Source organism: Canis lupus, chromosome X, assembly GCF_003254725.2.
Source record: "Canis lupus dingo isolate Sandy chromosome X, ASM325472v2, whole genome shotgun sequence".
In the NCBI taxonomy this organism is placed as follows: Eukaryota; Metazoa; Chordata; class Mammalia; order Carnivora; family Canidae; genus Canis; species Canis lupus.
The window spans coordinates 8957429-8980233 of record NC_064281.1 but is presented as its reverse complement, the minus strand read 5'-3'; the positions used below and the strand labels follow the sequence as shown (position 1 = coordinate 8980233).

General features: G+C 40.1%; 1 protein-coding gene and 1 pseudogene across 3 annotated transcripts in view; both read right to left on the bottom strand.

The window, feature by feature from the left end:
* FRMPD4 (FERM and PDZ domain containing 4) overlaps positions 1–22805 on the bottom strand; it is a 566595-nt gene that overhangs the window by 177836 nt on the left and 365954 nt on the right. For all 3 annotated transcript variants that reach the window (XM_025436476.3, XM_025436486.3, XM_025436469.3), the window contains exon 2: positions 19447–19563. In XM_025436476.3, the coding sequence (XP_025292261.1) occupies positions 19447–19563 (117 nt within the window). The remainder of the gene's footprint in view (positions 1–19446; positions 19564–22805) is intronic.
* On the bottom strand, positions 3286–3758 carry LOC112652862 (60S ribosomal protein L29-like; annotated as a pseudogene).

The following is a 22805-nucleotide window of genomic DNA, read 5'->3' as shown; positions in this document are numbered from 1 at the left end:
CCGGAGCCCCAGGATTGAGTCCCACATTGGGCTTCCTGCAGGGAGCCTGCTTCTCCCTCTGCCTGTGTCTCTGCCCCGCCCCCCGTGTCTCTCATGAATAAATAACTAAAATCTTTTTTAAAAATTAAGAATTGGAAAGGACATAGTTAATGGAAACCCAAAGACTATTTGATCAGATGATAGAGATATAAGCAACCTTAACACTTAACCCGTTTCTCTTTTTTTCCTAAATCCATAAGGATCTTGTTAGAGACTATTAGCTTTTAATTTATTTATAATTCTACCAACCCCAACTAAATGCTTTCCTAATCATACTATTAGGCACATTGAAAGATGAAACCTGTGTCAACAAGACACTGGGCGAGGCAGGAATCCTCCAATTTAGAAAATAAAAGAAATTAAAGAAAAATGCAACAACGACGGCCAGAGAAAACAGAAAATCAGCAAGACCATGATGGGAACACTTAGATTTAGGATCCAAACTAACACTCTGTACTTTCCTCGAGTCTATCTCGTAATTGTGGCTCAAGAGAGCTTGAAAGGAGGTACTGCATACTATTCACGTGGAAATCTTCCTTTTTAAGCAACTGCTATAATAACATTCTGCAGTTTATAATATTTGTGCGTTGGGATTAGGCCAAGTAAGCTTGTGAAGAGCTATACAGCTAGATGTCTATTTCGTACGCACATTTTTGTCAATGCATGTGAATTTCACCTAACCCTTCACAGTCCTGTCCCCGTAAGTGGCCTTTTGACCCTGTGTGAGAATTATACCTGAGAAACAACTATTCAGTGGACTGCCACTCAATCAGGTGACTTTTAGCATGGACAACCTCAAACTCAGGCCCCCGCAATCGGACCATGGACAACGAGCCAAATTGTGCTTGAAATCTAACCCTATCACGGGGCCCTGAGAACCGTGAATAATATCACAAAGATGCCACAAACTAGTACACAAGATGCCAAATGCTGCACGACTTTAATTCAAATTGAGAGCTCCACAAATGAGTTGAGGCTCACATTTTTTTTTTTTTTTTAGAAGTAGGAGGGTCATAAAGAGGGAACAAATTTAAAAAGTCATTATATGTGCTAAAGTATTTGGACAACAATTCAAAGGCTGCCAAAACACATTTGACCAAATCATTCCACGGCTGCCAATTTTAGTTCTAAAACAGATCATTGCCCTCCCACAGCACCAAGCTATTCCAATCAAGTTTGCTTTCTCCCAAGCCTGTTTTCTTTTCATCTTCCTCCAGAGATAGAGCCAAACCCTCCCCTTGAAGGAAATTAAAAGCTTCCTTGACTTTATTCTTCCTCTGCTACTTACTGTTGAGCTCTATCTCTAATTCCTCTCTCTGCAGTGTCACCCTATGACACTAAAGATCTTGAAACCCACATTTTGAATACTCACTTCAATCATTTACATAATGGCACTCTGATCAATGACTGGAAAATAAAGCCATTAAGAGAGAGATCTTTCTGAAGACTGTTTCAGTCCTCTAAATACTTAAGCTAGACAAAAGGACATGAGGAAAAGTCAACAAAAATAGGAGAACAATTGCATTGCCACATGAAAACAGTTTTAACCTAAGTCAATTCATTGTTCCTGCAGATTTGAAGGTATCTCTTTAATTTCCAATAATAGTGGAGAAGAGTCATATATCTCTAATATTTAACAGTACACTGTCCTGTATGTACAAAGTGTCCTGTGGCGACCAAGGAATTATGACAATTCAGCACACAAGGGAAAAGGAAAAGAGATTATTGCATGACCTTCCAAATGCCTTGTTGCAACTGAGACACAAATGCCTTCTTTCAAGAGCTAAAAGGCATTTGGACAGATTATCTTGAACAGGGAATCTGCAAACTACAGCCTGTGGGCCAAATCCTACCAGCCATCTGTGAGCTAAGATGGTTTTACATTTTTAAATGGTTAAGAAAAAACAAAGTGAGTATGACATTTCATGATAGATGAAATTATATGAAATCCAAGTTTTAGTATCTGTAAAGTTTTATTGGAATGCAGCCACACTCCTTTATTTAAGGTCTATGGCTGCTTTCATGCTACCATTGGAGAGATTAATAGCTGCAGGGGAAACCACATATGACCCACAAAGGAAAAATATTTATAATGTGGCCCAATACAAAAAGTTTGCAGACGCCTGGTAGGAAAACGACCTCTCTCCCAAGTGGTAAGGCAAGGATTGATTCCACTGGCACTTTCAGGGTAAGCCCTGTTTGTTTTAGGTCAATCGACATTTCCCATATGTCCAACCACTGTGATTTGTTGAAGTTGGGGTATGTGGCCTACACCAGTTGGACCAGTGAGAAACCAGGGACTGATTCCGAGCATGCTGGGAGGCTGCTTATCTCTCTTTTGAATGGTGACTGCGAGAATGGGAAGAGTTGCCTCTGTGAGGTATGAAACTGGAGGGTGAAGGCAGAAAAGAGAATCCGGAGATGGGGGGAAGCTCTGATGACGCTGGGTGCTTGTTAAAGCTCTTGTGAAGCTGGTGCTAGTACTTTGCATGTATATATATATATTTTTTTTATCACGGTGAAAAACACGTATCATAAAATGTTCCTTCTTAAGCATCTTAAGGCGCCGAGTTCACTAGTGTTATGTAGAATTACATTGTTGGGAAACATTTCCAGAATCGAGATTCTGTTCAGAACAAAAGCGTTATACGTATTAAACAACAACTTTCTGTTCTCACTGCAGACGCTGGTAAACACTGTTTGACCTCTATATATCTGCAAATGGGATATTTTTTAAAAAAGACTTCATTTAGGGATCCCTGGGTGGCGCAGTGGTTTGGCGCCTGCCTTTGGCCCAGGGTGCGATCCTGGAGACCTGGGATCGAATCCCACGTCAGGCTCCCGGTGCATGGAGCCTGCTTCTCCCTCTGCCTGTGTCTCTGCCTCTCTCTCTCTCTCCCTGTGTGACTATCATAAATAAATAAAAATTAAAAAAAAATAAAAGACTTCATTTATTCATTTGAAAGTGAGAGAGAAAGAGCACACAAGCCTGGGGAGTGGCAGGCAGAAGGAGAGGGAGAAGCAGGATCCCTGAGGAGCAGGGACCCCAACACAGGACTAGATCCCAGGGGATCATGACCTGAGCTGAAGCAGACCCTTAACCAACTGAGCCATGCAGAAGCCCCATTTCTGAGTTTAGATATTGAAGGCTTCTCTCCTTTTTTCTTTTTTTTTTGACAGATCCTGCCGCAGGTTTATTTGTACAAATAGCACAGCAGGACACCAGGCCCATGCAGACAGAAGCCTCTACACTGGAGCCTTTGTGGGGGCCTGGGCACGTTTGGGAGCCTGCGCTGCAGGAGTAGAAGCAGGAGCCGGAGCTGGGGTTGCAGCTGCAGCCTGGGCCTTGGTTTGAGCCTTGGCCTTGGCCTTTGGCCGGCAGAGCAAGTCGACTGAGCTTGCAGCTGCCGCGCTTTGGGATCTTGGGCTTAACCTCCTTGGGCTTGACAAGGGCCTTGATAGCCTCGGCACGTGCAGTCATGGCCTTGGCATTGTTGGCCTGCATCTTTTTCAGGCCCTTCTTGTGCTTCCTGGCAAAGCGCATGTTCCTCAGGAACTTGGGGTCTACCCCCTTAAGATATTTGTATCTTTGTGACTGGGGTTTCTTGATGCCATTTCTGTGCCATTTTCGTGACTGGTTGTGCGTGGTGTGGTTCTTGGGCTTGGCCATGCCTGCACCAAAGCCCGCGGCTCCCCAAGCGCCTCGGACTGGAAGAGAAAAAGAGCTTCTCTCCTTTTTCTTAAACAAGATAATAGCTTGCCAAGGATTGTGATCTTTTTTTCCTTTTTTTTTTTTAAAGATTTTATTTATTTATTCATGAGAGACACACACACAGAGAGAGGCAGAGACACAGGCAGAGGGAGAAGCAGGTTCCATGCAGGGAGCCCGATGCGGGACTCGATCCCAGGTCCCCAGGATCACGCCCTGAGCCAAAGGCGGCTCTAAACCACTGAGCCACCCGGCCTGCCCTGATTATGATCTTTTTAAAAAAAAATCACAACTTTGGTTTTATTGAATTTTTTCTCTTCCTTTGCTATTTCCCAGTTCATTAATTTGTGCACTCGTCTTTATTGTTTCCTTCCTTTTGCTAGCTTTAGGACTAATTATTTCACGTTCTAGCTCAAGGTATAAATGTAGTTTATACATTTCAGAAATTTTTCTTTTTTTTTAATGTACATTTTGAAGCTACTAACATCCCTCTTAGGTTCTGAATTCAGTGCATCTCATAAGTTTTAATATGTTGAGTTTTCACATTCATTTCTCACAAGGTAGTTTATAATTTCCCTTGATACATTTTCTTTGACCAATTGGTTGGTTAAATGCATTGTTTAATTTTCACATATCCATTAGCCATCCCCTTTTCCTTCTTCTGATGATTTCTAGTTCCATTCCAGTTTAATCAGAAAAGAGATTTTGCATAATTTCACACTTTAGAATTTGCTGAGCCTTCTCTGAGGACCTAACATGTAGCCTACCTTGGATAATGTTTGAAAGGTTCGTTGAGAAGAATGTATATTGTGCTGTTCTCTGCTAGAGTATTCTGTGTATGACTTCTAGGTGCAATTAGTCTATTTCTTTATTTATCTTCTTTCTGTTTTACCCATGATTGAAGTGGGCTGCTAGGGTGGCTCAGCGGTTTAGCGCCGCCTTCAGCCCAGGACCTGATCCTGGAGACCCGGGATCGAGTTCCACGTCGGGCTCTCTGCGTGGAGAACTGTTTCTCCCTCTGCCTGTGTCTCTGCCTCTCTCTCTGTCTCTCTCATGAATAAATAAATAAAATCTTAAAAAAAATGAAGTGGGCTGCTGGAAGTCTCCAAAAACCACTGTGTTGCTACATATTTCTTTCTTGAATTCTGCTAATAGGTGATTCATGTATTTAGGAGCTTAGTTATGTTTGTTGTATGAATATTTGTAAGGATTTTGTCTTCTTGGTGAATTGTCATTTTATGCTAACATAACATCCCTCTTTGTCTCTTGAAATTGTTTTGTTTTGTTATTTTTAAATAGTTTTTGACTTAAAATGGACTTTGGGGGTTCCTGGGTGGCTTCTCTTTCTGCCCCTCCTCCTGCTCATGCTCTCTCTCTCACTCTCACTCTCTCTCCCTCCCTCTCTTTCTCTCTCAAATAAATAAAAAATAAAAATCTAAAAAACAATATGTAACTGACTTTGTCTGATACTAGCATAGCCACTCCTCAGCTCTTTCGATACCATTTCAATGCAATTTTTCTCAAACTTTCACGTTATTTCTCGTGAAATCAAAAGTGAGTTTCTTATACACTGCATATAAGCAGACTCTCCATTTCTAAGATACCTTCTTGCTAATTATGTGTTTTGATTGGGGAGTTTAACCTATTTTTACTTCAAGTAATTATTGATATAGGATGCACAATTGCTATTTAAAGTGTTATCTTTTTGTCCATCCTTCTCTCTCGTACCACCATTCACTGTGTTTCATTGAGATTTTGTACTGACATGCTTTCATTCCCTTCTCATTACTTTTTTCTTCTATTTTATAGATAATTTCTTTGTGGTAATCATTACAATTACATAAAACATTGTAGTATTATACCATTCTATTTCAAACAGATAAAACCTTAATTTCAATTGCATAGAAAAAACACTAAAACAGCTCTACACTGCCCTGGCACATTATGTTACTGATATCACAAATCACATTTTTAAATATTGTATATTCATTTGCATAGATTTGTCATTTATTAATGTTTTTATCATTTAAATTCTATACAGGAATTAAAACTGAATTGATACATGGAGACACTATTAATAGAAGATGCTATTTATGTTCTCCTTTCATGAAGAACTTTATAATTTCGTTTCACTTTGCATTAAGGTATACATTCTTTCACCTTCAAGGACTCCTTTTACCATTTCTTAAATAATTTTTCTTAGAATGTCTTAATTCATTTTTCAAAAAAGACTTCATTTATTTATTTGGCATAGAGAGAGCAAGTACAAGCAGGAAGAGCAGTAGAGGGAGAGGCAGGCTCCCCCCTGAGCAGGGAACCTAATGTGGGACTCAATCTCAGGACCCTGAGATCATGACCTAAGCCAAAGGCAGATGCTTAATGGACTGAGCCCAATTGGTGCCCCAATTCCTTCTTTTTTGAAGGACAGTTTTCCTGGATACATTATTCTTGGTTGAAAATTATTTTTTATTTTAGCAATTTGAATATATCATTTCACACATCGTAGTCTACAATGTTTTTACAGAGGAATCCACCTATAACCTTATAAAACCTCCTTGTGTGTGATGAGCTGTTTTTCTCTTCCTGTCTAAGGTTCTCTCTTTGCCTTCAACTTTAGCAGTTTGATTATCATCTGACTGACTATATGTCTTCTTGGACTTATCCTGATGTTAATTGAGTCTAATTTCTTCAATTACTACGTACATTCCTTTCCTCAAATTTGGGAAGTTTCCACAGTCACTTGTTCAAGTAATATTTATGTCCAACTCTGACCCTCTTTTTATATTTATTTTTTTGACCCTCTTTTTAAACTTCCCTAATGCATATAAGGTGGATTCGGGTCCCACAATCTCTAAGGCTCTCTTCATTTTTCTTCTTACTACACTTTTCTTTTTGCTCCTTTGACTCCACCATTTCAAATGACCTGTCTTCAATTTCACACCAGTTTTTTTCTGCCTCATCAAGTCTGCTGTCAACTCCTCCAGCATACCTTTCATTTCAACACCAGAATTTCCAATTGGAGTGTCTTATAGCTTATATCTCTTTAGTGAAATTCTCACTTTGTTCATGCATTGTTTTCCTTATTTTGTTTAGTTGCTAACTCTGTTCTCATTTGGCTCACTGAGCATTTTCATGACCGGTATTTTGACATGTAAAACAAAGCCATGCACATGGATGTATATTAGAAACAGTTTCTTTCTTTTTTTTCAAAGATTTTATTCATCCATTCATGAGAGAGAAAGAGAGAGAGAGAGAGAGGCAGAGACACAGGCAGAAGGAGAAGCAGGTTTCATGCACCGGGAGCCCGACGTGGCACTCGATCCCAAGACTCTGGGATCACGACCTGAGCTAAAGGCAGGCGCCCAACCTGAGCCACCCAGGTGCCCTAGAGTCAGTTGAAAACATTTAATTTTGTTGCTTTGCATGGTTCATATGTCCTTGTTTCTTAGTATGCTACAATTTTTTGTTGTTGTTGAGACAGGCATTTGAGAAAAAAAAAAAAATCTCTTCCAGCCTTTATACACCGGCTTTGTTTAGAAAAATACTTTCCTGATCAGCCCAGATTGAAACATATTCTGAGGATGTTTCTTCTCTGGATCTGTGCATATCATTTTAGTCATCTTAAATTCAGTGGGCAGCTTATTCCTACTTCTTCTCAGAAGCCCACAGTCTTTTGCTCCTGCTGACACCAGCCCCAGGAACTGTAGTTCTAAGATGCAATAGTGATAGCATCTGGTGTCATCAGCTTCCAAATGACACTTTCAGACCAATCAGCACACCATGGCAGGTGAAACAGATTACAGTCCTGGAGGGAGCCCCCAAACCAGCTAGAACATTGGGTGCATGATATGCTATACTGTTTGTGTCCCTGGGTCCTGGGATTGAGCCCCGAATCGGGCTTCCTACTCAGCAAGGAGCCTGCTTCTCCCTCTCCCTCTGCCTGTCCCTCTGCCTACTTGTGTTCTCTATCTCTTTCTGTCAAATTAATAAATAAGATATTTAAAAAAGAAAGAAGAAAGAGAAAGAAAGAAAGAAAGAAAGAAAAGAAAGAAAGAAAGAAAGAAAGAAAGAAGGAAGGAAAGAAAGAAAAAAAGAAAGAAAGAAAGAATCTGTAGCGCAGGTATCTTCCTGGTTGCACAATGTTAGGTCACACAGAGGGAGGAACATGGCCAAGGATGCAAAACAAGAATTGAACTAATAACCCAGTTACTAGAAGTTTTTCTTTCTTTTATACTGGTTAGGGTACTATTACTTCCTAACTGGTCTAGAGACCTCTCACAAAGGTAAATTGTGTTCCATATAGAAACAGTTTCTATGTGGGAGAGTGAAGTCATAAAGCTTCTTTGACTGTTATCCCACCACTGTGAGTATTTCTTATATCCAATTTATTGTAGAACACTTGTACTGTTATAGAAAATTACAGAGTTTGGGCAGCCCGGGTTGCTCAGTGGTTTAGCGCTGCCTTCAGCCCAGAGCCTGATCCTGGAGACCCGGGATCGAGTCCTGCGTCGGGCTCCCTGCATGGAGCCTGCTTCTCCCTCTGCCTGTGTCTCTGCCTCTCTCTCTCTCTCTGGGTCTCTCATGAATAAATAAATAGAATTAAAAAAAAAAAGAAAATTACAGAGTTCCCATTCATCTGGCACTCTCAGTTTTGACTAATGTTAACATCTTATGGTAGCCTGGTAAATTTGTCACAATCAGTGAACTAATACTGATATATTATTAGTAATTAAAGTTAACATTTCATTCAGATTTCCTTAGGTTCTACACCTAATGTCATTTCTCTGTTCTAGGATGCCATCCGAGATATGGCATCACATTTAGTACTCCTACCTTCTTAGGCTCCTCTAGGCTATGAGCATCTTACTGCTATGTTTTAGTGATACAAACCAAAAAATTCGTTTCATAGTTAAAGCTAAATTTGTTAAAAGTTTTCTGCTGATTGTAACTTGCTAAATTGCCAAATGGTACTGTTTTCTAGTTCAAACACACTATTTTATAATGATAAATGTGAGGCCAGGCCCACAGTACCTAACGATTACCCACCATTACACAACTAGTACTAGGAAGAGCTGGGATCTTAGCCCAAGAGTTTTTAGTTTTTATCACCCAATTTCTGTGCCTTACAATGTAATTACACTACCCTAGAAACTCACCTTCATTACCTTCTAAATTTTGAATATCTGATAAACGGACACAATAAGGTATGAAGCAGTGACCAGAATGTGATGATTTTTCAAGGTCTCAAGGTTTTATTAAGAAATATATGCTTTATCAATGTGCTCAAATTCTGTTAGTGAATTTCCTAAAGCAGAAAGTTAACAGGTTATTTTAAGTCATTGACTTAAAAACCAACCCTGATTAATTTGTAGATGAACCATCATGAGTTTCCAGGAATTTTTGGACTGAAATTAAATGGTATCGATATAATGAAATTAATAAATCCATTTAATATTTTGGAAGTTCTAAGTAGAAATGTAGGCTTAGTACGGTGAGAAATGGAACTTTAATCATTGAACTAAAAAAATAAGAACTAGCTGAGGAGATAAGAGAAGGAATGGCTTTAGAGAAAAAAGGAAGGGGTGGTATCATGGAAGCCAAGAGAATAACTTAGAAAAGAACACCACCAGAAATGAATTGGGGATTTTTATTTGGGAGCTTTATAAAATTCCTCCAGTAAAATGAGCAGTGTGACTTCAAAACACTATGGACAATTAACTTTTTCAAAGTATAATGCGGCTGTTTCTCTGTCGACCACTGGTGACAACAAGTTGCTATGTAATTTTCACATCCCTAATAATTATTTGCACTTGCATTTGGCATTCCATTGTGACTGGGTTTCTGTTGCTATCACTGCCTCCCCTACAGCCCCTCCCACAAAGGTGCTGGGTGTTGGTGGGCGCAGCTGCAAAGCCTGTGATCAGCACACTCCTTTCCCTCAGCCCCCATCACAAGGAAGGGGGAGCCACGATATTCACATAGGGAAGGTTTTACCTTTCTGTTGGGTTTTGATGATGTTAATAACCCTACCACACTCTTTAGAGGTAGGTAATGGTTGTAAGAGCTGTGCAAGGAGTTCCTGTGGACAGTAGAAACACCATGGAAGTTTGCATTACTCATAATACAACCTCAGAAAAGTCACTTTACCAATGTCTGCCATAATTTCAGTCATACATAAAATAAATGGCAGCTTCCCATTTTATGGGAGGGTTTTATGCATTTATCAAATAGTGAATCAGAAATACAAGAATGGGATCAAATGAAGATATTATAGGGAACAGTTTGGGAAACAATTACATGCCATAGGACCGTTGTGGGTACCGATTTCTTTTTGTAAATAAAATGTTATTAGAAAAAAACCCCATCAATTTATTTACATATTTATGATGGCTGCATTCGCTACAATGGAAGAGTCACACTGCTTTGTGTTGTGACACAGATCACATTGCTTCCAAAGCCTAGAATATTTACTATGTGACCTTTTACAGAAAAGGTTTGCTGACTTGGCTTACAGAAATAGAGGCTATGGGGGCAACTGGGTGGCTCAGTGGTTGAGTGTCTGCCTTTGGCTCAGATCATGATCCTTGATGGAGTCCTAGGATGGAGTCCCGCATCAGGACTGGTCATGGTCCTAGGATGGAGTCCCGCATCGGGTACCCCATAGGGAACCTTTCTTCTCCCTCTGCCTATGTCTCTACCTCTCTGTGTGTCTCTCATGAATAAATAAATAAACTAATAATAACAAAGAAATAAAGGCTATGGGTGGAGGAAGGAAAGTGTGAATCTTTTGGTGAGAAAACCCATCCTTAACAAGGCAGAGAGATGACTTTTTGAACGAGTCAATAGCTAGAAGCAATTTGTCCTCCTTGCTTGGCCTTTATTGAAAAAAAAAAAAGTTAAGAAACAAAAATCAAGAGGTGGGGGCTGAAGGTTAATCAATCTTTACTCGTCAAAGAAACATGAATGATCAAGCAATCTTGTCACACCCTTTCTGACTTGTCTTCCTTCCCTGGATTGGCCATCAACCTACTGAAAATGATGACAGAGAAGAAAAGCGAACGATAGGACAAAACATAGTTCCTTTTACTTTCAATTCTACTGTGCCCAATAGTAAGCCAAAAGTAGGGAGCTTTGCTAGAGTGCATTCACGCCAAGAAGTGAAATTAATTTTGTGTACCAGTTTGACTTTTTTTTTTTAATTTTTTTTTTTTTATGATAGTCACAGAGAGAGAGAGAGAGAGGCAGAGAGACATAGGCAGAGGGAGAAGCAGGCTCCATGCACCGGGAGCCCGATGTGGGATTCGATCCGGGGTCTCCAGGATCGCGTCCTGGGCCAAAGGCAGGCGCTAAACCGCTGCGCCACCCAGGGTTCCCCCAGTTTGACTTTCCAGGTTGGAATGCAAAACGTATAAAATGTATAAGCTATGAGATACAAATCCTATAACTTCGCCAATTCTGCATATTGAGCGAAAAGCCCTTATATTTGCATACAAAGCTCACTTTGTACCATAGAAGGATGATCAATAATACCCATGATAATAATTCAAACTTTTAATTTTAACTTCTTAGACTGGTGTCAAATGGCCAATACAAAATTATGAAATATTTGCAGACCACGAAGGAAAGGGAAAACCTGTAGATTTTAGGAGCTTCCTGAGAATGTTTATCTTGTTTTTTGAGGAAGGGGACTCTGTTTTCATTTGGCAACGGGTGCTGACAATTCTGGGGTCGGCCCTTTGTACTGACCAGTACCCTTTAAGATCAACTAGTCTTCTTAGAGAGTCTCTCCTGGCATCACAGTCTGAACTGCTATTGTCAACCATGAGCTTCTGGGGCAGGTGAGTGGCACGCTCCATGAAACAACCAAGAGATATGCCTACTCTTGACTCAGGCTGATCAGTGTGTCCACCGGCATAGAAAAGTAATGCCACAGCTCACCAGTGCTGCAATGGAAGAGACTCTCCTCCAGAAAATGGCCATTGATAACAAGGTGTTATTCAGGCTTTGAGAAGCAATAGAAGACAAGGGCTTGGCAGGGAGTGGGGTCTCGGTCCCCTAGGGCACCGCAGCGAGACACTGTATATCCAGCCCTCCTCTCCTCTTCTGTAGGAGTGCAGACATAAAGACACCTGCCACAAGGGTGATACTATGTCCTCTTCAGTTCAGCCGATTTACTTGGCAAAAACACCCACAGCCGCCAGTTGGCATTTGGCAGAGGCCAAAATTTCCTGCCTGTGCCCCAGCCTTAGGCGAGGACATCAAAATTGCTCTCTGCAAGTGTTGGCTCAATCCAGAAAGAAGAGCTCCAAAGGCTACTCAAAAGAATCAAGAGGTGGTAGCAGCCTCAAGCTAGTATTTCAATTACAGGCTGTGACAGAAACCTGGTCACCCAGGTGCTTCTCTTTTTCATGGTTTGGCTGTCCCTGTGATCCTAAATGGCCTCTGTGACCCAATTCATGTACATCCCTAGAGGCTGCAAAAAAAAAAAATCAGGAGAAGAAGGAATGGATCTTGTTCACCACCTTGCCTGCTGTCCACAGCTCCCTTAAGCGGGCAAAAGCCAACTCTCTGTAGTTAAGTAGCCCAAGGAAATTCAGATAACGACAAAACCTTCAGATTCTTTGGCTTCCTAGACTAAAAAAAAAAAAAAAAAAAAAAAAAAAAAAAAAAAAAGCCAGGGGTTTGAGGGGTTTATACAAGAGAGATGGACACATTAAGTAAACCAGCCACATTTCTAGAGCAAATACACAAGAAAATGGAAACAGACTCTGATACAGGAGAAGACTGTGTAGCGCAGCTCTTTTTGCCATATGCCAAGTTAGAACAGGAATGATAGAGTCATTTCAGAGCCTTACTTTTCAAAGCCCTTCCATCAACTCTGCAAACGTACCTTCCAGCTGGGAGCAGTAATTATTAACTCAGCAGATAGGTGCTTTGTCAGATCCAAAAGAAAACAAATCTGCTCCAATGAAGGGAATAAACAGCCCCTAACGTTCAACCAGGGAAGCTGGTGCGTTGACAGGACATAATTACCTTTCATTGCATGTAATGATATTATCACTTTTACTTTGTTCCTCCAATTCCAAAATTATAATATACCTCCCTCGCTTAAATGGATGCTTGGGATCCTCAGGAACTCATTTAACTCAATGGCATTTGCTTTTGCCATGAGGCAATTATTTGCATTTTATGAAGAATTCATTGTGTATGCTTGGAAGCAATATGTTTTATTTAAGAATTCTTCATCACAAACACAAAAAATGAGGCAAACTGCTTCTTTTCTAACATAATGCCAATTTGTAACTCTTTCTACAGTTAAAAAGTCACAAAATAATATAGCAACCCAACTCAAATAAATCTCTCCTATTTCCATCCTTGGCACACCTTTCAATTTCCACAAAAAACTTTTGCATTTCATTCCCAGAATCAAAGGGTGACAACTTATGTAATCACTCAGATCCATTTGTCCTTTGTTGGATGTCTATTAATAATGTCGGATTGATGAAGCAGGAAACTGATGTCTATTTCAAATATGAAAATAATACAGGGGATAGTGGGTGCTACCGCCAATATCCAAATCCAACTTTACAACTTTAATTTTTTACAAAAGGAAAAGATTTAAAAAACTGATGAGAGAGAAATGGAGGGATTTATCCACAGAATATGAGCCAGACTCTCTTATGAAATCTTGGGGTGAAAATCAAGGGAAAAACACCTCAAAAATAACCTTAAGAGAACCATATAATACTTGTGAATAATCAGTTGCTTGTGACTTGTTGGGGATATTTGAATTACACTAGGTAAAGCCTAGGGAAAATACTCTGTGGCTCCAGCTGAAGGATGGGGTAAGGATTTGCTATTTCTCTATTCCATGATAATACAGTTGATCATGGTGACTTGACTATTCTGCTTGTAGTTATTAATAAAACTGAGAGATGGAAGACATAATCTGATTAAATTTCCTTAGATTATTCTTTTCTGGAGCTAGATAAGTCAAAAATGCATTTCACACTGACCACTGGACTGGCTAGAAGATGGGAATGCCTAAACTACTCCCAAGACTGGCAATGTCCACACTGGAGAACAAAGTGGAAGTTTCCACATCTCATTATGAATCTACACTATTCAGGATTCGGGACTGAACTCTCTTGCATTCAGAAGATAGTGACTCAGTTTAATTGCCCACCATGGGAATTGCTGGCAGAGTAATAGAACAGTGTGTCTTGTCCAATAAGCAAGCAGGGCTACTTTTTGTAGACTCACAGGGTGAAGGTATCCAGAAATCCAACAGGCCAAAAAAGAAGAGGAGAAAAAAAGAAAAGAAGAAGAAGGGGGGATAAAAAGCAAGGTTCTCAAATGTAGAACTTGAAAAATCAGGGCATGTATTTTTGCAATGACCCTCCAGTCTCCTTTCCCGCCCCCGATTGCTATCCCCAGACTCCAACTGGGCTGGCTGTTCATAAACATCTATCTTGCCAACAGTGTTCTAATATTTATTTTGACCATGTTTTAATTTTCTGTTCAATCCTCAAAAGCCAAAGTTCCAAATTTATGAAGGACATTTTTTTTACATGAATCCTCCCCACTTGCACAGGCCAACGAGAATGTTTTTACTCCATTTAATGAAAAAATGGTGTATTAGGAACACACAGTGCTCCCTAGTCTCTATGACATATATTTTATGTCTCTGAGGAGGTTAAACAGACCTTGCACAGTCGAGAATGATGGGACACCTATCGCTTGCACCATACTCTAAGATCATAAAAGGTAAGACATTGTCTTACTAATCTCGGTATCCTCAGCATACACTTGTGTTCAATAAATGTTTGGTGGAGGCATGTTGGCTGGGGCAAGGAGTGCTTTTCAAGGAAGTGCATGACCAGATGACCAGGTGGATGGGCCATTTCTAATGATGCTGAATGGGGAGGGTAAGCCAGGGAAAGGTGGAGGTGAGTAGAGCTGGACACACTTTAATAGGGCTGGGTGATTCCAGGGGTGGCGATGAAGGCTATGGAATATAGGAGGCTTAACATGCATTAGACTCCATTACAAAGCACAGACAAGCGAGGCTTTATAGTCTGATGATGTGGAACAAATGCTACTCTGACTATCCAGAGGATGTGGCAATCTCAGTTCCAGCGAATCTCACCTTTTTCTCAAAGAGTCAATTCCCCAATGTAGCTCACTATCTCTCAGGTCGGTTGTCATGGTTTAATGAAATCTTTGGTCTCGCAATAATTTTCTAAACTTGCTTTATCCAAAATTAGATCATGTGAAGAGGAAAAGGAGGTGCTGTCCGTTAATTATGTCAGAACAATACTCATAAACCAGGATGCTCCTGGGCAGACAAGGTTATACTCCTCTATATGTACTGTCCTATATGCGCACATAGGGATCATCTATATGTATCTTCTGTATCCATTTATACCAATATCCACAACTACATCTGTATCTGAATCAAGAGCTATGGTAATATCAATATTTCTTTTTTTAAAAAAGATTTTTAAAATTTATTCATGAGACACACACACACACACACACACACACACAGAGACAGAGAGAGAGAGAGGCAGAGACACAGGCAGAGGGAGAAGCAGGCTCCACACAGGGAGCCCGATGCAGGACTTGATCCTGAGACTCCAGGATCACAACCCGAGCCAAAGGCAGGCGCTAAACCACTGAGCCACCCAGGCGTCCCAATATCAATATTTCTATCTACAACTCTAAGCTTTATGCATCGACAGCCACAACCACACCAACAACTCTTATTTATTGATGCTGTTCTTATAGCAAACATGGCAGTGCACATCAAATTCTTTATACTTCTTTCTCTTTCCTTCTATTTCTGGCTCTCTCACCATTTCTTAAAAGGACATTCTTTCCTGAGACTTTCCTTCCAGTCCAGTTTCTCTCTTCCTATCCGAATCTCTCATTTCCCCTGGCTTAAATGGTAATAATAGTAAACTGACCAATTCTTTTTTTTGACCAACTTTTCTTTGACATCTCCCGTAATTCTTAAAGAATATTCTCAGTTGCTCAAACAAATGTATTTCATATTTTTCTGACAATACCAACAACTGTTGTCCTTTTCTTTTTTTATTTTATTTTTTTAATTTATTTATTCATGAGAGTCACAGTGAGAGAAGCATAAACATACACATAGAGAGAAGCAGGCTCCCTGCAAGGAGCCCAATGCGGGACTGATCCAAGACCAGGGATCACACCCTGAGGGAAAGGCCGAGGCTCAACAGCTGAGCCACTAGCCCACTGATCTTGGATTTCACAGACTCTAGCACTGTGAGAAATAAAGTTCTGTATTTCAGCCACCCACTCTTTCACAGTTCATTATAAAGGTCCAAGGAGACTAAGACAATAAGACATCAGGATTTTTTTACTGCTCCTGAAGCTATTTCAATGTGCAGCAAATGTTGATAAACAGTAGTCTACAGAACATATAATACTATACAAATGGGCACTAAATATGTGCATAATGACATTAAAGTCTTTTTTTAAACTTTATGTATTACCAGTGTTTTTTTTTAAATCAAATATCAGGTATTGGTTCTACTCTAAATAATTGGGGATGGGAAAGGAAGATGAAATTTAAACACATTTAACTTCCTTCGGCTGTGTTCTAAAGGAATCATCAAGATAGAATTAGCTCATTATTGAGCTAGGAGACCCTAACTTTGAACAAGGGAAGCCTGGATCTTCCCATAGCTTCATTAATAACTTGAAAGTAGTTATGCCACCATCAAAACCAATTGTCTGATATGAGATATCATTTAGATCCTAAGAGAAGATAAAAAAAGAAGAGATCTAACATCTTTCAAAGAGAATATGTAAAAGAGTGAGAAATTAAATGCAAAGGTGCTAATTACTAGTCGCAGCTTAATTTTCAAATTGTTCTTTTAACTTACAAAACTAATGAGTAGATAAATACTCCACACTGCAAACTAGAGCTCCACAGAAACCTGAGTAATTAGAGTATTTCTTTGTAATCGACAGTACTCAGTAGATAAGAAAAAAAAAAAGACCCATCAGGATGATATTCATTATAAAACTCACTAGTGATAAAGAACAAACCCTTTTGAAAAAAGTAGTGTTCTTCACATCTGAAAACAATGAGTCTGAGAGAACCGTGGAAACTTACTTTTCCACTAAAAAAATCCTACAGATTTAGGGGCACATGGGTGGCTCAGTATGTTGAGCGGACAACTCTTGATTTCAGCTCAGATCATGAACTTGGGTTCCTGAGATTGACCCCTGCATCAGGCTCTGTGCACAGCAGGGAGTCAGCATGAGATTCTCTCTCCCTCTGCACCTATCCCAGCTCAGGCACTTATGATGGTTCTCCTTCTGTCTCAAATAAATAAATAAATAAATACATACATACATACATACATACTTTAAAAAAATCTTACAGATTGGGAAAAGTGGCACTGGTAACAACGGTTTTTAATGTTGCTATTCAGTAATCTGTGTAGCTTTCTCTATGAAGTTGCTGCTTTATTCTTATAGGTTTTAAGAGCTGACAGTAGGCCAGTGTAAATGTTACATTCACACCTGGGCTTGCCCTTAAAAATGTCAAGAATACAAAGAGAAATGCATGTGGCTAGAACGAGCTATGACACCTGGCATCTACAAACAACAGGCCTTGGTTTGGGTTTTTATCTATTGATCAAATGGTTTGGAATGTATGGGAGCCCCAATCCAAGGAAAAAGAAAAATTCATTTTCTTGAAAAAGTCTAACATATACCTCAATACATTTATAATCTGAATCTTTTAGAAAGTGCATTTCTTTGACAGAAATTCTTATTGTTTTGAGTCAAAGCATCTAGGCCACCTGAACTGAGCCAACTGCATGAATTCATAACCATGCTATAAAATAGCACAATATGACAAAATATCATCTTTTCAGCAATAGAAAGCACTTGGTAAACTGTTCAAAATGAACAACTCAGAATCGAGGATATAAGCAAAATTGTTGGTCTTTCTTCCAGTCTTTGTGCTTTTGGGGAGATTTTACTCCCATGGCCAATCCCAGAGTAGTTTCTATGGTATCATATCCTCAAGAAAGCCATGAAGAGCTAGAAGACCATTGCCCATAGGCTCCCTGTAGTGGGTTATGTTCAAGGGCAACCTGAAAAAGGTCAGGCCATCAGTAACAAATTGTACTCTGAAGAGAGCTGCTCTCCCCATTACAGGAAATTCTAGAGGTGAGATTTGAGTGACAAAGACTGGAAATCTAAGCACAACGTTCATATGTTTTCCACACAGATCATTCCCGTAATCATGCGGAGGTGCTGAGCTATGCAAAGACCAAATCCCAAAAAATAATCTTGAGGAATAATTTTATCTTTATAAACGAGAACCTCCACCTCCGAGTAGCCCTGTTTGCTTATCAGTCCACAGGCAGATTGACAAGAACAAAGAAATGCAGCTGTGGTCTGAACAATGTTTCCCTTGGTGTCCAGTATCAACTCAATTGTGTTCGGTTAGGATTGGACATGCTTGCTGGTCTAAAAGTTATTTTAAAAATCCTCATACTTAAGAATATTCCACATAGGTTGTAAAAGAAAGCAGGGTGGACTCTTGCTTTTTTGATAAGTGCAATATGAAAACTCATCTCAGACAATTGCAAAAAACCAGAGAACTACAACCACTGATTCCTCCAAAACTCTTTACCCAAACAGTAAACATAGAATTATCTTATGATCCAGTGATTACACTGCTAGGTGTATACCCATAAGAATTAGAAGCAGGCTCTCAAACAGATACTTACAAAGCAATGGTCACAGCAGAATTATTCCTAAGATCCGAAAGGTACAGACAACCCACATTTCCATTGAGAGATGAATGGCTACACAAACAAAGGCTATCCATAAAATGGAATATGTACAATGGAACATTATTCAGCCTTGAAAAGGAAGGAAATTGTTATATAAACCACGCCACGGATCAATGCTGAGGACATTGTGCTATGTGAAATGAGCTATTCGCAGAAGAACAAATACTTGATTTCACTTAGATATCTACAATAGGTAGATTCCTACAGAAAGAAAGTAAAATAGAGCTTACAAGAGGGAGCAGGGGAATGGGAAGGTAGTTTTCAACAGAGTTTCTGTTGGGCATGATGATTAAGTTTGAGAAATGGAGAGCGGTTAACAGTTTTACAATGTTCTGAATGTAGTTAAGTGTCAGAACTGTACACTCCCAAATGGTTAAAATGTTAAAAAAATTTACCATTACATTATACACATTTTATCCCATTAAAAAAATAAAAAACGCACCACACAAGTCCAAAATCTTAGCCAATGTCAGCAAAAGGAACACATATAATCCTGTTAGCTCATGTTTTTTATAATGAATGACCCAGTAACATCTCTGTCTTGACCATTTCTACAATGCAATTGAAATGACACTCCTCCAGTGGGGACAACTGGCCTTGGATTGACTAATGAACACTTTTGCTCTTTCCCGGAATCACCTTACTGTACCAAGAACTATCAGCCTAACAGGGCATGTGACCAACTCTGAAGCAACTGCATGTCACAAGACATACAAGTCAGAGGAGATTAAGCACTTTGATTAATGGCCTACGAATATAAGTATGTTAATTCTCTGAGTCAAGGTCGGAAATAGAGACACAGAAGATGGAGAAGATATCACAGTTTAAGCCGTTAGCTCTACCTACTTGATGAAGCAGTCTCGGCCATCCCGGTTCGCAGTCATCTCCCATCCATAGGGTGGCACCTGGTTCAAGCCCCAGGTTCCCGAGGGAGGTGGCCAGCCAGAAGACTTCGTCCTGTGGCTAGAAAAAAAAAAAAAAGAAAAATATCATTACACCTGACACCTGAACATTTCTTCTGAGACAAACTCCAGAAGGACCATAGGATTTGCACCATTCACCTGTGGGCTAAATCCTCAGCTGATTAAATGAATAAATATAATGAGTGATTTTACTGTAGGTACCATGCTCATCGGTTTTCCTTACACTATCCTCCTTCTTTCCTTCCTTCCTCACAGACACCCCGAGTAAGTACATGTATTCCATTAATGTGTTCCATTAGAGAAGAGGAAACAACGAATGGCTCAGAAAAGATTAAATAAATTTATTAAGGACACAATACACATTTTGAACAAAATTTTTGCACACATTCCATGACATTACACATTCCTGATACCAGACATTAAGAAGAGTGGCACATAAATAGTTATCACACACAATATCAAGATGTAGATGTAAACTTTCTAGAAGCCTGCATTCCCTCTACACCGAGGACCTTCAGGACATCTGTTTGTTCAACACAACCAAAATTGCTTCAGAGCAAAATCATAAGAGGAAATATGAAGTAGCGATTTGGGATTGACCAACATCTTTCATCATTGGTCCACCCACCCAATGTGAATTTCTGGATGGCCTAGGAGATCTTCCAGGCACTTGCAGATTGCAAACTGGGGTCAGGAAATGTGGGGGGCAAAGCCGTGCTAACATTTCCAGGGCATCGTACTCAGGATCTGTGTATAGCACCCAGGAGCATTTTAGGAGACACCAGGTACAACACCCACAGTAAGCACAAGTGAAAGTGGCAGCTCTCCCTAGCCAGGGGCTGGCCCCTGCAGCAAGCATCCGAAGACTGGATGTTAGCTTTCCTAAAAGGAGGCAACATTTAATTGCCCTGAACACAGGGCAACTCAACCCCACCTCCCACCCAATGTAGACATTTGCTCTTAAGGCAACAAGTCTCTGCCGGTGAAACAAGCCCATTTCCGGTAAGATTTCTAGGCGGGAATTATTTTGCATAATTTAAACCAAGTTTGTGGCTGTTTTATCAACCTCCTTTCAGGTTGCCCACCTCCTTCACGAGGTGTGGGGAGCAAAGGTCACAAATCTAATACAGATCGGGCAACTGAAGAAAATCCCACCATAGGATTCGTTCTTGGCCCAGGAACATTCTTGTTCATTATTAACAGAAAAGACAAGGGCAACAGTTTCTGTTCCTCTTCTTTGCCCAAAAGTCAGCAGTGGTAACTTCCTCTGCAGGTTTTATAAAAACGGGCTGCTTCCCTACAGTTAGAGAACACATGAATTCGCCACCCCATGGCAAGAAAACCTAAATGCCAATTTCCCCGAAGTAGCAGAGAATGCATTTGGAGACCTTTCTCAGGTTAGACCAAGAGCACAAGCCCTTGGTGGGAAGAACACACCATATTCTGTTATTGAAAAGTCTTCCAAAAGCAACAGGATATCAAGAGGTAACAGAAGAAATACTCTAGCGAAACACTGTTCATGTAGAGAATGCAACTATTTATACTGGATGACTAAGTTACGCACGTATCAGGACGTTCATGTTCATCCATGCCAGAGAGGGCTAACTTACTAAAAACACTCTCCTCTTTTAGGTAGCCTTCTCTTTCATGGGTCACAGCCACCAGAGTCTAAATCACTAAAACAAGACACAGGCTTCCTAATGTAATTAACGTGTAAAATACGGTATTAGAAGGCCTGGATTTTTTTAAAAATTTTATTTATTTATTTGAGAGAGAGGGAGAGCAAGAGAGAGCAAGAGGGCACCAGCTGGGGGAGAGGCCGAGGGAGAGGGACAAGCAGGCTCCCTCCCAGGACCCTTACATCATGATCAGAGCCCAAGGCAGACACTTAACAGACGGAGCCACACAGGAGCCCCTAGAATGCCTGAATTTTATTATAAAGTACATTCTCTCCTGTACAGTATGTTCAGTAAGAAGAAAACAACAGTTCATGAAGATGTATTCCAATAAAGTCTTTTGTCATAAAACACCAAATGAAGTGCTAATACTAGAGAAATTTACAAATGTTAGTTCAGTAATAGGACATTAGCTGATACAAAAAAATCAAATAATTTGTCTTTTAATGTGCTGACATAAAATACATGGAATGTAGCAAATTAAAAGTGCACGAAGAACGAAAAAGAGCACCCTAAGTATCTAAACATAAAGGTCTTAAGACAAATCAAGGACAAGGGTCATAATTATAGAGGGATTTTGCTCCTGTTTCTCTGGGATTGCTGGAGGTCCACCCAACAATATGTAGCCTTGTAAGCGGAGTTTGTGCTCCCTTTACTAGGGACTCCTTTCCGGGCTCCAACCCCTGTGTCTTCCTGAAACTCTCTTCCACTCAGACATTTCTCCATCCCGGAATTGCTGAAAGATCTATCTTTTCCACCAGGAATGCAAAGAGTTAGCATCTTGGAGAGGAGAAGATGGGCCTGTGCTTATAAAAGTAGAGTTCCCTGGGATGCCTGGGTGGCTCAGTGGTGGAGCATCTGCCTTTGGCTCAGGGTGTGATCCCGGGGTCCTGGGATTGAGTCCCACATTGGGCTCCCTGCAGGAAGTCAACTTCTCCCTCTGCCTGTGTCTCTGCCTCTGTCTCTGTGTCTCTCATGAATAAATAAATAAAATATTAAAAAAAGAAGAAGAATGTTCTCCACCCTAGGGGTGCCAGATTTGCCAACTATAAACACAGGATGTCAAGTGCTATGAGAATTTCATATAAAAAACAAATTATCTGCATAAGAAAATCTCACATAATATTGGGGGGGCTACATATACTAAAAAATGGATTCATCACTTCTATGAAATTCAAATTTGACTAGACATGCTATATTTCATCTGCAAGCTCTATGCTAGCGCCTCAAATAATTGAATACCCAGATCTTCTTCCACAATCAAAGAAGACAACTTATCCATGGAAGTAAAGTAGCAAAGCCCCAAATCCTTACAATTTGCCCTCACCTACTAGTGGGACCAAATACAACTCTCACAGAGTCCGTGATGTGCTATGAAGCATCCTCAGCTCCCTGACTAGACTGAAACCAAACTACCCATCCTCCTCAGGTGTCTGTGGTCGTGACAGGGGCATAACAAGGAGTCATGACGTAGGGGTTTTTCTATTTCCCAAATTTACCTGGTAAGAATCGCCTCACATCATTTGGTAACTATAAAGATTACCACACCCTATAAATTATGATTTTGGAGGTCTGGGTTAGAACTAGGAATCTATGAGTGAGTGAA